The sequence below is a fragment of the Penaeus vannamei genome, chromosome 12 (assembly GCF_042767895.1).
Source record: "Penaeus vannamei isolate JL-2024 chromosome 12, ASM4276789v1, whole genome shotgun sequence".
Taxonomy (NCBI): Eukaryota; Metazoa; Arthropoda; class Malacostraca; order Decapoda; family Penaeidae; genus Penaeus; species Penaeus vannamei.
The window spans coordinates 28781217-28793716 of record NC_091560.1 but is presented as its reverse complement, the minus strand read 5'-3'; the positions used below and the strand labels follow the sequence as shown (position 1 = coordinate 28793716).

The 12500-nt window shown below is 38.4% G+C and overlaps 1 protein-coding gene and 1 long non-coding RNA gene across 2 annotated transcripts in view; both read right to left on the bottom strand.

Moving 5' to 3' along the window:
- The window catches only part of LOC138863598 (uncharacterized), a 14025-nt gene extending 9940 nt beyond the window's left edge, over window positions 1-4085 (bottom strand). The window contains exons 1-2 of the long non-coding RNA XR_011398897.1: window positions 840-4085; window positions 1-642 (exon numbers count right to left, since the gene is read on the bottom strand). The exon at window positions 1-642 is cut by the window's left edge and continues 1166 nt beyond it. This is a non-coding gene — a long non-coding RNA (uncharacterized lncRNA). The remainder of the gene's footprint in view (window positions 643-839) is intronic.
- Window positions 4086-8937: 4852 nt separating this feature from the next.
- The window catches only part of Vlet (COMM domain containing 10 protein valette), a 5640-nt gene continuing 2077 nt past the window's right edge, over window positions 8938-12500 (bottom strand). The window contains exons 2-6 of the mRNA XM_027369538.2: window positions 12277-12376; window positions 12040-12141; window positions 11339-11494; window positions 9900-9994; window positions 8938-9433 (exon numbers count right to left, since the gene is read on the bottom strand). Of these exons, the coding sequence (XP_027225339.2) occupies window positions 9301-9433; window positions 9900-9994; window positions 11339-11494; window positions 12040-12141; window positions 12277-12376 (586 nt within the window). The 3' untranslated portion in view covers window positions 8938-9300. The remainder of the gene's footprint in view (window positions 9434-9899; window positions 9995-11338; window positions 11495-12039; window positions 12142-12276; window positions 12377-12500) is intronic.

Here is a 12500-nt window from a genome sequence, read left to right as displayed (position 1 = left end):
TGAACGGTTTCTCATATTTCCTGGCGTTCGCTTTCAAATGGCCTTCCTCGTGTGACGTGCCACCTTGGGATGAAAGTGGCTTAAGTCGACACTTAATGAAAAGTGATATTGGGTCACTATAGACATTGCAGTATTTTGTCATGAAAGATGTAATATTCGTAAAAAATATTACTGTATGCCATAAAGTCCACAGCAGTTCCGGTAACTCAGTTGTTGTAAGATAAATTATTCAAGGCAGTTTCTATATTATTAAAGTCAATGTATTCATTATTTTCACGCATTTTTCTACTTCTCTAGCTCAGCATCTTTGGGGAAAAACAAACAAGTAAGTTGTGTTATCATCTATGTATCTGCATTTTAGTACTTATCCGTCCTTCAAAAATCAACTTGAAACTAGCTGTAAAACTAGTTCCACGTGACCTTCATCACGGTGACTATTACCTGCAGAGAGGAGCGAGGCGGTGCGCGAGGAGGAGCGGGACGAAGTGCTGTGGACGAGCGAGTGCTCGCCGCGGGTGGCGGGCGTTCGGCGTGGTCAGGACGCTCGCCTTCAGTGTGAGATGGTCGCCCCCACAGGCTCTGTCCTCACGTGGTTCAAGGACGACGTCCCACTGCTCCGAGAGGTGAGCAGATGCAATGTCACTAAATTAAAAATTATACAATTAGTGACGTCAACCCAGTATAACCATGTTCTACAGAAGATATACAAGCGAAATAATGGATTTTATTGATCTAGATTTTTATATGCGAGGACAATAAGTTATGTATATGCTTTAACACAGGGTGGACAAACCGAGGTGGTTTCCACTTCTCAAGAGCATCTGGAAGAGGCGACCAACCTGCTGGGTCTGGAAGAGGGGAAGCTGCTCTCAACAGCGTCCACTTCCGCCTCTGTCCTACAAATCTCCTCCGTCATCTATTTGGACTGCGTCTCAGATCAACACCAGGTCTGTTAACACTCAAAATAGAATAATCCCAAGCATGTCTTAAAATATGCTTCTGAATTTGCATCACGCTTAATTTAAAATTCTAACACAGGCGACATACAAGTTGGAAGTGAGGCCACCACGGAGTCAGAAGTCTTATTCTCGTCTTTTTACTGTAGTTATCGTAGGTAAGTCCACTTCACTCGTAGGTAAGTCCACTGATGAACAGCAATTACTGTAAAATATGGATATAGGTACGAACACTACAATGGAAATCTGTATATTTCCTGGTGCGAGAACAGGCGACGAAAGCGAGGCATTGGAGGAAGGCCCCACGTGTCGCCTGGGCGCCCTCGTCAACGCTCTGCCTCGCATCTACCAACACTCTCCCGCGGCCATGGGCCATGCAGGGGACTCCGTGACGTTGCCTTGCCGCTCGCAGGGCCACAACGTCACTCGGGAATGGTTCCTCAACGACGAGAGGATCTCCAGCGAGGACAAGTATCTGGTATTTTTAACACACTTGATATTCTATTCTGATTATTTTTACAGCTGGCTGTAAAAAAAAATCATTTAGGCATAACGAGATTCAAAAATTTGCAGCTGAGTAAATAATTTTACATGCAGTTATAGCCAAAATAATAAAAGTCTTCCAAATTTCATGACTGTTCCCAAATAAATTGTTACGGAAAAGTGACCGAGTTTCTGTATTTAGATCTCCGGCAACGGCGACCTGGTGGTGCGGCGACTGGGTGCAAAGGGTCGCAAGCGCTATGAGTGCAAGGCGACAAGCACGCGGTTCAGTGCTCTCAGTGACACTACCTTTACTGTAGTAAGTTATATATTTGCTTCCATATATTCATTGTGTGCATATGTATAGGATATGCATATATATGTAAAGCCGACATCATCAGTAAAATTTACTTATCTTTGATTGCGATTGTTGAGCTCCATCCTTAATTGAAGAAAGCTCATGTCCTGCAGTGAAACAGTGCAAGCTCATGAATTCACAGATATTTGCATACACCATTATGAATTTACATTCGCCGTGTGTAATAACCATAATTACCTACTTCCAGGTGATGACTATGTAACGATCCTCGGCGCTCTGAACACATTCCGACTACCACGCACCACTTCGAGGCTGAACCATCTGAATTACTCCCAAATATCATAATCACAGATATACTGATGTTATATGAAAATTGCCATTGGGTTTTGCTTGCACTACCAACCCAAGAGAGAAAGTTTTAGAGCAGTGGTTCTTAACTTTTCACTACCACGCCTCCTCGAGGACTTTGTCCTTCCGTCCATGCCCCCTTGCATCTGTGAACAAGATTCTCTCAGATTTTAAAGAAAATTCAATGTGTGTTTTTATTCTGTTTATTCAGTGTGAATTAATCAATTTACGATTAAGCATCATTCAACCATACTCTCGTTAAGAGAACAAATAAAGTTATAAAAATTCCTGTTTTTTTCCAAGGGCTCGCGCCCCCCTTGGACATTACTGACGCCCCCTTAGGGGGGCGCGCCCCCAGGTTAAGAACCAATGTTTTAGAGAACTGCTTTAATTCTTCAGTCCATTATTTTCCTTTGCATATAATGAGAACTGCTGGTTCCTCTGAATAAACTCAGGTATTGACCTTCTTTATGTAACAGCCCTGCTGAGGTTGTATATAGCGATGAAAAGTTTATAGGTTTTCCTTCAGCTGTTCCACATGTGTTTGCAAACCATCTTTCAAGTCCCCCCAGTAGATAAATTGCAGGATCTTTTCTTTTGCATAAACGGGTCATCTTAAGAATCAAGTATCCCTTCGCAATGTCGATCCTTCTATCGTGTATCCGCTGCAGACGTTTATAATGTAATGGTATGACGCAACGATAGTAACACAATTCTTACTGTCATATTTTTAAAAGCTTCTTCCTGATATGAACCAATTCCTCCTAGGAAACGTATTGATGTTTAGGACTTAAATTTACAGACAGATGTAACTGATAAAAAAATCATACTTGTTGCCATATACCGGCCACTTTGCCCAGTGACCTTTGACCAGACTTGACCTGAGTCTGCTTTTGTGTGCTTGCCTTCAACCGCCCTCCTTAGTGCTTCTCACTTCCCCTTTATACGCACTTTACCCTCTAGGACATCTTCAGACATTTTGAATCTCTTGCCTCATCCTTCGATAACCCTTATGTAGCATTTTCTGCCATTGCAATACCTTATTCTTCCTTCCCTTCCAAACAGTATCTCATATACAACTAATATATATATTTTTGCTCCATATAACACATCCCTTGTGTGATAAATATGTGTACTGATATAGCCTTGTCTCTGATGATGTATTTTGAGCAAAGCACTAACGCTGTGTATATATTCCTAGGTTGATGTAGTTGGGATTCTGTATGTTTTTCTCGTTCATACTTTCCTTTCCAATTCACTATTGAAGCAACCTGTCTTTTATATTCCCTTTAGTGACAGTTATTTATCTCCATGTAAAGTCTGCTTCAGAAAGAAAAGTTTTAAATGTTGCCTATAAGTTTATTATTTTTCTCTGGAAAAGTGCAGAGAACGAAGCTTCGTGTTACATGAATTCAAAATGAATTAAACATTTGGTTACTATCTTTAAAAATCTAGTAAATGTTTAATGTTTGAAACAAATAGATGTGCTTGACACCAAAGGTCATATAGTAGTATGGTAAAGTATTGCGTCGAAAAAGGTAAAGAGGTGTTCAAGATTTGGATACAATGTACTAGAAGTCAAAGACTATAGCATTATTGTCTAGTATGGTAGCGAAAAGTGAAAAAGGGAAGTAAATGAAGTAGAGCAGAGATCAGTAAAATGTGAAGGATTAAGGAGGTAGAGCGATTTAGCTAACCGCAGTGTATCTGTGACTGGGGAAGGAATAGCGACATTGTTCAAGGAGAACAGAGGTGGCTGTTGGAGAAGTAGGAGGGGAAGAGTCCGGGGATGAGAAAGGGGGGCTGAGGAAGGTGGTGATCAAAAAGAATATCTGGAGAAGGAGATTGCTTGACAGAAGGGATTCGTGTGAGCATTTAGGTTGGAGCGGTAGAGAAGATGGGGCATGTTGGGAGGGTGTAGAAAATGGGGATGGGGGGGGGGGGACTTAAGGAGGAGGAGGATGGATATCTGCAAATACTTTAAATGTAGAAGGAATAGGAATAGAGGGGTTGGAGGGTGGATGGCGGAGTGTTCTTCTCGGGTCATCTTAAGGAAGTTTTGGATGTCTTCAAGAGTTTCTGGAAGGGAGTTGGATGAAGAGGACTGAGAAACAAAGGTTCTCTTATGAGGAGGAGAAAAGGAGTTAGATATCCGAGGAGCAGAAGAGGAATGTGTAGATGTTGTGGTGGGAGAGGGTGGAGTGGAACGTTTAAGGACCGTACTTTAAAAGTCTACCGCCACCTCTGGCGGTGGCGTTCAAGTGGCGGTGGACCAGTTTCGTACTTTAAAAACCCGAACTTCGAACGCCTGGCGTTCCGATGCCTCGAACTAGCGTTATATTATTGGAACTTGAGTGGCGGTGGAGCGCCAGCATGAATGTGTCTTTCATGGTGGCGTTCGACAGTGTTCTTCTATACTGTTAAGCCTACACAACGAATATTTATTTCATAATAGGCAAAACGACACAGAAAATTAGGATAGTGTTTTTATGACCATTTAGCAATTATTTTACAATCAAAATATTTTGAGAAGACTTTACTGCGTGTGTTAGAATCTATCCCAACACTTCTCGCCCCACTTTGGTCGCCTTATTTCAACGTTATTTCTTAATAATTTGTTGAACATGAAGCAAATGCATTTTGTACAATCTTTAATGCGCATTACATAGTATTAAAAACATGATGATAGCATGTACAAATAACAAATATTTCGCATTTTGCTAGTCTTAGCATAGCCAAAATATTACTTAGCTTTTGACTTGTGTTGTGTGTATGTGTATGTATATACACACACACACACACACTATATATATATATATATATATATATATATATATATATATATATATATATATATATATATATATATATATATATATATATATATATATATATATATTACATAAGTATATACACATACATATACATATATATACATATATATTTATACATACATACATACATACATACATATATATATATATATATATATATATATATGTGTGTGTGTGTGTGTGTGTGTGTGTGTGTGTGTGTGTGTGTGTGTGTGTGTGTGTGTAGGTATGTATGTATGTATATATATATATATACACACCTGTCTATCAGTCTATCTCTCTCTCTCTCTCTCTCTCTCTCTCTCTCTCTCTCTCTCTCTCTCTCTCTATATATATATATATATATATATATATACATATATATATATATATATATATATATATATCTGTGTGTGTGTGTGTGTGTGTGTGCATATATATATATATATATATATATATATATATATATATATATATATATATATATATATATATATATATACATACATACATACATACATACATACATACATACATACATACATACATACATATATATATATATATATATACACATACATATACATACATATACATATATACACATACATATACATACATATACATATATATATACATATACATACATATACATATATATATATATATATATATATATATATATATATATATATGCATACATATACATACATATATATATTTATTTATTTATTTATTTATATATATGTATATATATATAAACAAATGTACATATTTATGTATGGGCATACACATAACTTACTTTAATACTTATAGCTGTTCCATTCCTATTACTTTGAGGTGAATGGCTACATGTGGACTGCAATTGAAATTGGCAGATAATCTTGAATGATTCCAGGAGTTTGTGAATATATGTTTCAAAGAAATATTAAAGTAAGATGCAAGCACTTTCCAACGATAGGTTTCCATCCTGACAGCACAGCCATGCAAACAGGCAGTCAAAAATGTCTGGGTATTACTGAGTTTCCTGGTGTATCAGGGGAAATTGGCATTTTAGAGACACAGTGTGCATGTGATATTTTAGAATTATATGTGGTGCTTGTACATGACATCTGTAAAACTGCAGATTTTTGGTAAACATTGACTGCAGCACAGAATTAGAGCAAACAGTACATAGAATGTTTGATTGAAAATATTGTATGTACGCCCTCATATCTCATTTCTAATGTAGGCAACCCTACTAGAGGTTCTGAACTAAGATATGATGCAATTTGATTGCGAGAAGGCATTTGATATGTGTCAGAGAAGATTAACTTGTGACAATTTTCACATAAACATGGTCATTTAACAATGGGTTATTATTCCTACAAATGAACATGTAATTAGTAATACTAATAACAATTAAAATTACAATGAGAAAAAAGGGTAAAATTGGCAGGTGAGAAGGATTAACGGAATAAAAGCAGGCATTATAAATACTGTGTATGTGTATATGCCTGCTTGTATATGTTAGAAAGATTATGAATATGTGTGACAGTATTAAGATGTAAGTGTATGTGAATGCACTTTTTTCTATAAGATAAGCTGTAAGTTTCTTTTTTTTTTTTTTTTTTTTTGTATTTGAAGTGATAGCCTAGATGAACAAGTCAACAAGCACCAAATTTCGCGCCGATTTCGTTTTGATTCGCTAGATAGTAGCGGTTATTGTCGGTGTTAGCACTTTTCGTGGCGGCCGAACGCCAGCAGTGGCGCAGGCGGTCCTTGGCGTTACCTTGTTTTTAGAGTAAGGATTCGAGTCGCTCGTGAGCGCCAGAGCAGGAGCGCCTCCGTTCGACCGCCGCCGTTCGAATGTTTTTAAAGTACTGCCCAAGGTTGCCTGGTGCGACGAATAAAGTGTGGAGGGCTAGGTATCGGGGAATTGGTTGAGATCAGAGTATCTGGATTTGAATGGGGGACAGGGCGAGTATAGGTAGGATGGTTCAGGCTATAGGGAAGTGATACTGGGGGAGATGCAGAAACATTGTAAAGATCGGGAGGGGGGAGGGAGCAGAGCGAAGGGCTGTTTTGGAATAAGTTGAGAGAAAAACCTCGTCGTCGTGCTTCCTGTCAGGATTCATGGAGAGTGAGCCCTCGTTTGAATCTGAGGACTGCTACCTTACATTCAAGCTTATAGGAATGGTAACTCCTATAAAATACATGGGTCTCCACAATTGATATATGTACGTGACTGAGCAGGGCAATTTGAACGGTCATGACCGAGTTGGGCACATAGAGGGCAGCGGGCTATGGAACGACTGTGTTTGGCTGGGTGGCCAAAATGCCAACAATTCTGACATTGACGAGGAAGGCGTGACTGTGATAGGTAATCTCCCCTATTCGTTTTTGGAGGCACTGTATTCTTAGAACAGGGGGCTGTGGGGGGGAATCACAAAGAATGATCCCAATTGGCTGGGCCAAACAGAGTACTCAAAAGGTTTGCAGAGGTAGAGGCAATAGAAGGATAAAGGCGGGAGGAAAATGGGGATGTGGCGTAGAGTAGTAGTTCTGCGGGGGAAGACTATAAGTATGAAGAGTAGTAATTAGGGAAGAAGGGGTAGACATTGAAGATGACTGTGCAATAGGAGATGGAGTGGAAAATATTGGGAGAAAGGAAGGGGTGCATTCTGGAGGTTGAGTTATAACCTGGGTGGGAGTTTTGGAATGGATGGATTTGTCAGTAAAAGTCGAGGAGAGGGTATTAGTATCAGTGGTCAGAGCCATGGTCAAAGGAGGGGCAGGGGTCAGAAAACCATCAAAATCAAATTTAGATAGGCTAGTTGATGAAGGGGTAAGCCTTAATGCCCTTATTAAGGAGAAAGAATAAGCATTATTGGCTATGGTGAGCCTGAATAAAATGGAGAAAAGAAATGGTATTCCCCTCAGGGTCCCCATAAGGGGTAAGGGCTAGGCAATTAACCAAGTGAATACCATTGCTCCTAGAGGCCGTTCATGACTGACACAAAGCCAGCCTTTCATCCTTTCAGCATGGCTCTCACACCTTAGGAATGGGACAGAAGAAGAGGATGAAGAAGATGCGGAAAGGGAAAGGAGGAGAAAATAAGAATAAGCAAAATTAGTTGAGGCTGAGGCTTCTGACAGTGTGTTTTGCATCTCCTGTGCAAGTACTGTGAATTTTGGATTAAACTTTAATCCGGAATTAACTTTTTTGACGCATACAGAAGACACCATGATTCTGTGGAAAATTCCAAATTCACAGTATTCACTTTTTCTTCCATAACTCACATAAATCACCACTTTTTTAAATGTATTCCATGAGAAAAAACACTTGCCTATAATTAAAAACCAATGTCATCACATAAAACCAAAATAACATTAGATGTCTAAGTACTGCACACAAGCAAACAGGGGTTCAGCTAAATTGTACTCACAATAAATGGTACCCAAAGGGTATGACATACCCACCAGCTCCTATTAGTATTTCTTGCAGAGCGATGAGATGCATAGCATTCTCCTCAGCTGCTAGACCAGGAATGACGCTTCCAGGCCTCTATTGGGGTAATCAGATGTGTATTGGCAAGCACATGCATTTTCTTTATCATGATTGGTGCTAGGGTATACCCCTTTGTTCTAGTCTAGGGTTAACCTTCATTTGAGCATTCCCCTGATATTAGTACTTTCCTTTTCCTTCACCATGATACAAGCTCATTTAAATATATAACATTTTTAACCTCTGCTCCATGTTAGCTTCGGAGGTATACCTTCAATCCACCTTTTATCATCTTTTATCAATATTTAGGTATAGCAAGGTGGATGGTTAAAGATAATCAATGTGCAATTCAGCCCCTCGTTGGGTAGGGCTTTGAGGACTATTTACTCAAGCAGGGATGATCAACAGGCAAGTGTAAAGGTGACATCCCTAGTGAGAAAATAATGGGAAAATTATTGTTCACCTGTTACATTATCTCTGTTCATGCCTGCTGATGTGGACCAGCCTTTAGAAAAATAAATAAATATATTCTTTGTTTTAGGATTTTATTAATTTGACATGAAACAGTTTTAAAAAATCTTCTGTAGAATCTCTACTCTCCACTTTGACTGCATTCAATCAAGATCCACAATAAAATAGATTTACACTCAAAAAAAAAAAAAAAAAAAAAAAATCAAATTACTGAAATACCGGATTGCAAATGACCCAGGAAGATTTCTATAATCAGCAAACTTTATCTACAGTACATAGAAGCAGTTTAAGAGCAAAATGAATTCAGCATCTTTTAATATTTCTGAAAATAATTATGCTACAAAATACTCATTTTTCTCTAATGATCAGTAATATACAATTCATCTTATAAATTCCTAGTATTCTTCATGTAAGTAGTTGTCACTATCTCAGAGCATCTAAATTTGCCTGAATTTGCTCAATCTGATCATACAATTGGTAGAGCTGGTCTTGATTAAACTGCATGACCACAGACTCTGTAGGTCCCACTTTGGTGCTTGATGGCTCCTTGCTGTTACTGTGAGAAAACAAAAAACAGTAAAAAGTATAGTTTATCAATAAATAACTACATATATATTATTAATTGTAGTAATAATTTGATTTTTACTTTGTTATATTCACTATGGTACAGGCAGATATGACATCATAAGTACAGAAACTAACAAACTAAAAAGCAAATTATCAAAATGACACCCATTGTTGAGGTGAAATGCCCCAAGCAAAGTAATAACATCAACAACCCATTCTGCCCATGGACACTAAACAAGTGTGCCCTTTTGCAGCCACATTTATATGCCTGAGATTCACTACTATATCTGGTAACACTGTTTGTTAATAAATCTAAGCCTGTGGTTTCTTTGCTTGTGACTTCAAGGCTAACTGGCACCACCCACTGTATTCTAGTAATAGCCTGTCATGTGAAAGGACCAACAAAATAGAGATGTAGCTGTTTACTTAAGGGAAAGTTATATGTGGAAAATTACCTTAGGTTCAGTTGTAAATGTGCAATGGGGTGAGTTTGTCTTGCACATCCTGATGAAGCGGTCTTCAGGTGAAGTTCCCATGAAATATCTGCTAGCTGTTGATATTGAGAAGTTATCAGTGACATTCTTTCCGAGTCAAAGATTTTCCCTTTTTCTACTTATTAAAGTTTTGATGATACCTGTTTATGCATATTCCTTTCTTTAAACATCCCCCCAAAAAATCAGCTATTTAGTATACAACCATAAGCTTTCCATTTAACCTTATCATGACTAGTCTAGCTTTTCTGACAGGGTGTGTGCTGTGTACAGCCAGCACACCCAGCCATTCGCTAAAACAAGTTATGACGTGTATACACATCATATGTCGTCACAGCTATAGGTGTGCCCATCACTAAAGGGTTAAAGACACTTCTTAAAATGTTTTCCATAGTGTACTTTCTCCAACATTTATATTATTCTCCTCTCACTCATTCCCTATCTTCCCTCCCAATTCTTCTCTCTCCCCTTTCCTCCCTTACATTTTCTCTGTATTCTCCCCTATTCTATTTCCTCATTTTCCCTCCCATAGTATTTCATGTCCTCCTCTCTCCTTCCTATCTCCCTCCTTTTCCCCTTCTCCCATCCCTGCCTCTCCATTCATATCCTCCACTGTCTCCCTTTATATCCCTCTCCTCTTATATCCCTCACCTTTCATATCCCCCTCCTTTTCCCTCTCTGTTCATATCCCCCTCCCTCTTATTTCATATACCTCTCCTATCCCTTTCCTTTTGTATCCCACTTCCTTTCTCTCTCCTTTCATTTCCCTCCCCTGCCTTTCCCTCTTCCTCTCCTTTCATCCTCCTTTCATTTTCTTCTGCCACTCCCTCTCCCCTCCTTTCCTTTCCTTATACCTTTTCCTCTCTTCCTATGCCTCTGATTTTTATTTCATCTCCCTCTCCCTTTCCCTTACCCTTTTCCTTTTCCTTTTCCTCTCCCACTCCCTCTCCCCTCCTTTCCTTTCCTTATACCTTTTCCTCTCTTCCTATGCCTCTGATTTTTATTTCATCTCCCTCTCCCTTTCCCTTACCCTTTTCCTTTTCCTTTTCCTCTCCCTCTCCCTCTCCCCTTCTCCCTGCTCGCTTAATTTCCCTGTCCCTCTCCCCCTTCCTTACCCCATCATTTCCTTCTCACTCTCCCTTCTTTTCTCTCTCCCTCCCCATTCATTTCCTTATCCATTTCCTTATCCATTTCCCTTTCCCTCTTCCTTTACTTCCCTCTCCTTCTCATGCTTAATAAACCTTCATGTCCCTCTCCTTCCCCTTCCATTTCACTATCCCTATCCCTCTCTTCCCTTCTATCATTTCCCTTTCTCTCTTCTCCCTTCATTTCTCAGTCCCTTTTTCTCTCCTTTCATTTCAATCTCTCTCACTCCCTAATACAAAACTGTTGACAAGTCTCACCTGTTTCTCTGATAAACTTTGCTGACGCAATGTTTCCACAATTTGTTTTGCATGTGTCGTCCAGTGTTCCACAAATACATTGGCTCTGTCTGGTGTCAGTTCACATGCTTGAAGCTGTTCTCCAAGGAAAGTTGGTCTTACCATCCCATGCGCTGCCTGTTGGATATAAAAACAGAGAGAGAAAATATAAATCTGGATATATCATATAACATGTGATAGAATTAGAACTAGACAATAAGTAAAAAAGATATTATGGTAAAACAATAGATAAATAACAAAACCCCACTTAGTCGAGTGGAATAATATGACCAACAACAAACCATACAATGTCTCTTTCTTTTTTGACTTATTAATATTTTGCTTCCATTTGTTTCATATGCAGAAAACAAACAATAGAGTGTAAACATACACTTTGGTGCTTATTAGTGCTCATGTCAATGACATTAAACACTTTTTAAAAAATTAAATACTCGAAAACTTTTCTGCACATCAAAAATGACTGGTATGTGCTTGTCAGTTTTAATGCTTTAATTCTATTCCTTAATTCTCCACAACATGCTGATAGCTAGTTCCACTGCTCAACAGACAACGTTTTCAAACTTCATGGTATCTTGTCAGTTACAAAAAGACTGAATGATATACAAAACAGAAACATTTTGGGTTGACCACTGTTGACCATTGAAGATAGAGTATTCCCATACCTGTTGCATGATATATATGTTGGTGTATATCAACTGTCTTGTCTTTTCTACTGGCAGACCAAGAGAAGCACTCAATTTCTCTTCTTCTTCTTCTGAAAATACCTGTAAATATACATTTTCAAATATATATATAAAGTGTGAAAAGAAGAAATTTTTATTCTTAGTAGTAATTTATGCTCATTAATTTTGATATGTTTTCGTTTAAAACTAAAAATATTTACTTGAACCTATCATTACCTGTGAATGTCCAGCACAGAGTGATGCGCACACACGACCAAGAAGTCCTTTGACTTTATTGATGTCCGTTGCATTGATTAAGGAGATTCCCTCCTGCAATCTGTTCATATGTGGAAAATATAACAGTAAACATTCTATGTGACATAGAAAGTATAATATCAAAAAGCTTAAACTATACCAAAATAGAAGTAACATAACCCCTATTCATAATATTTATTTGTGAC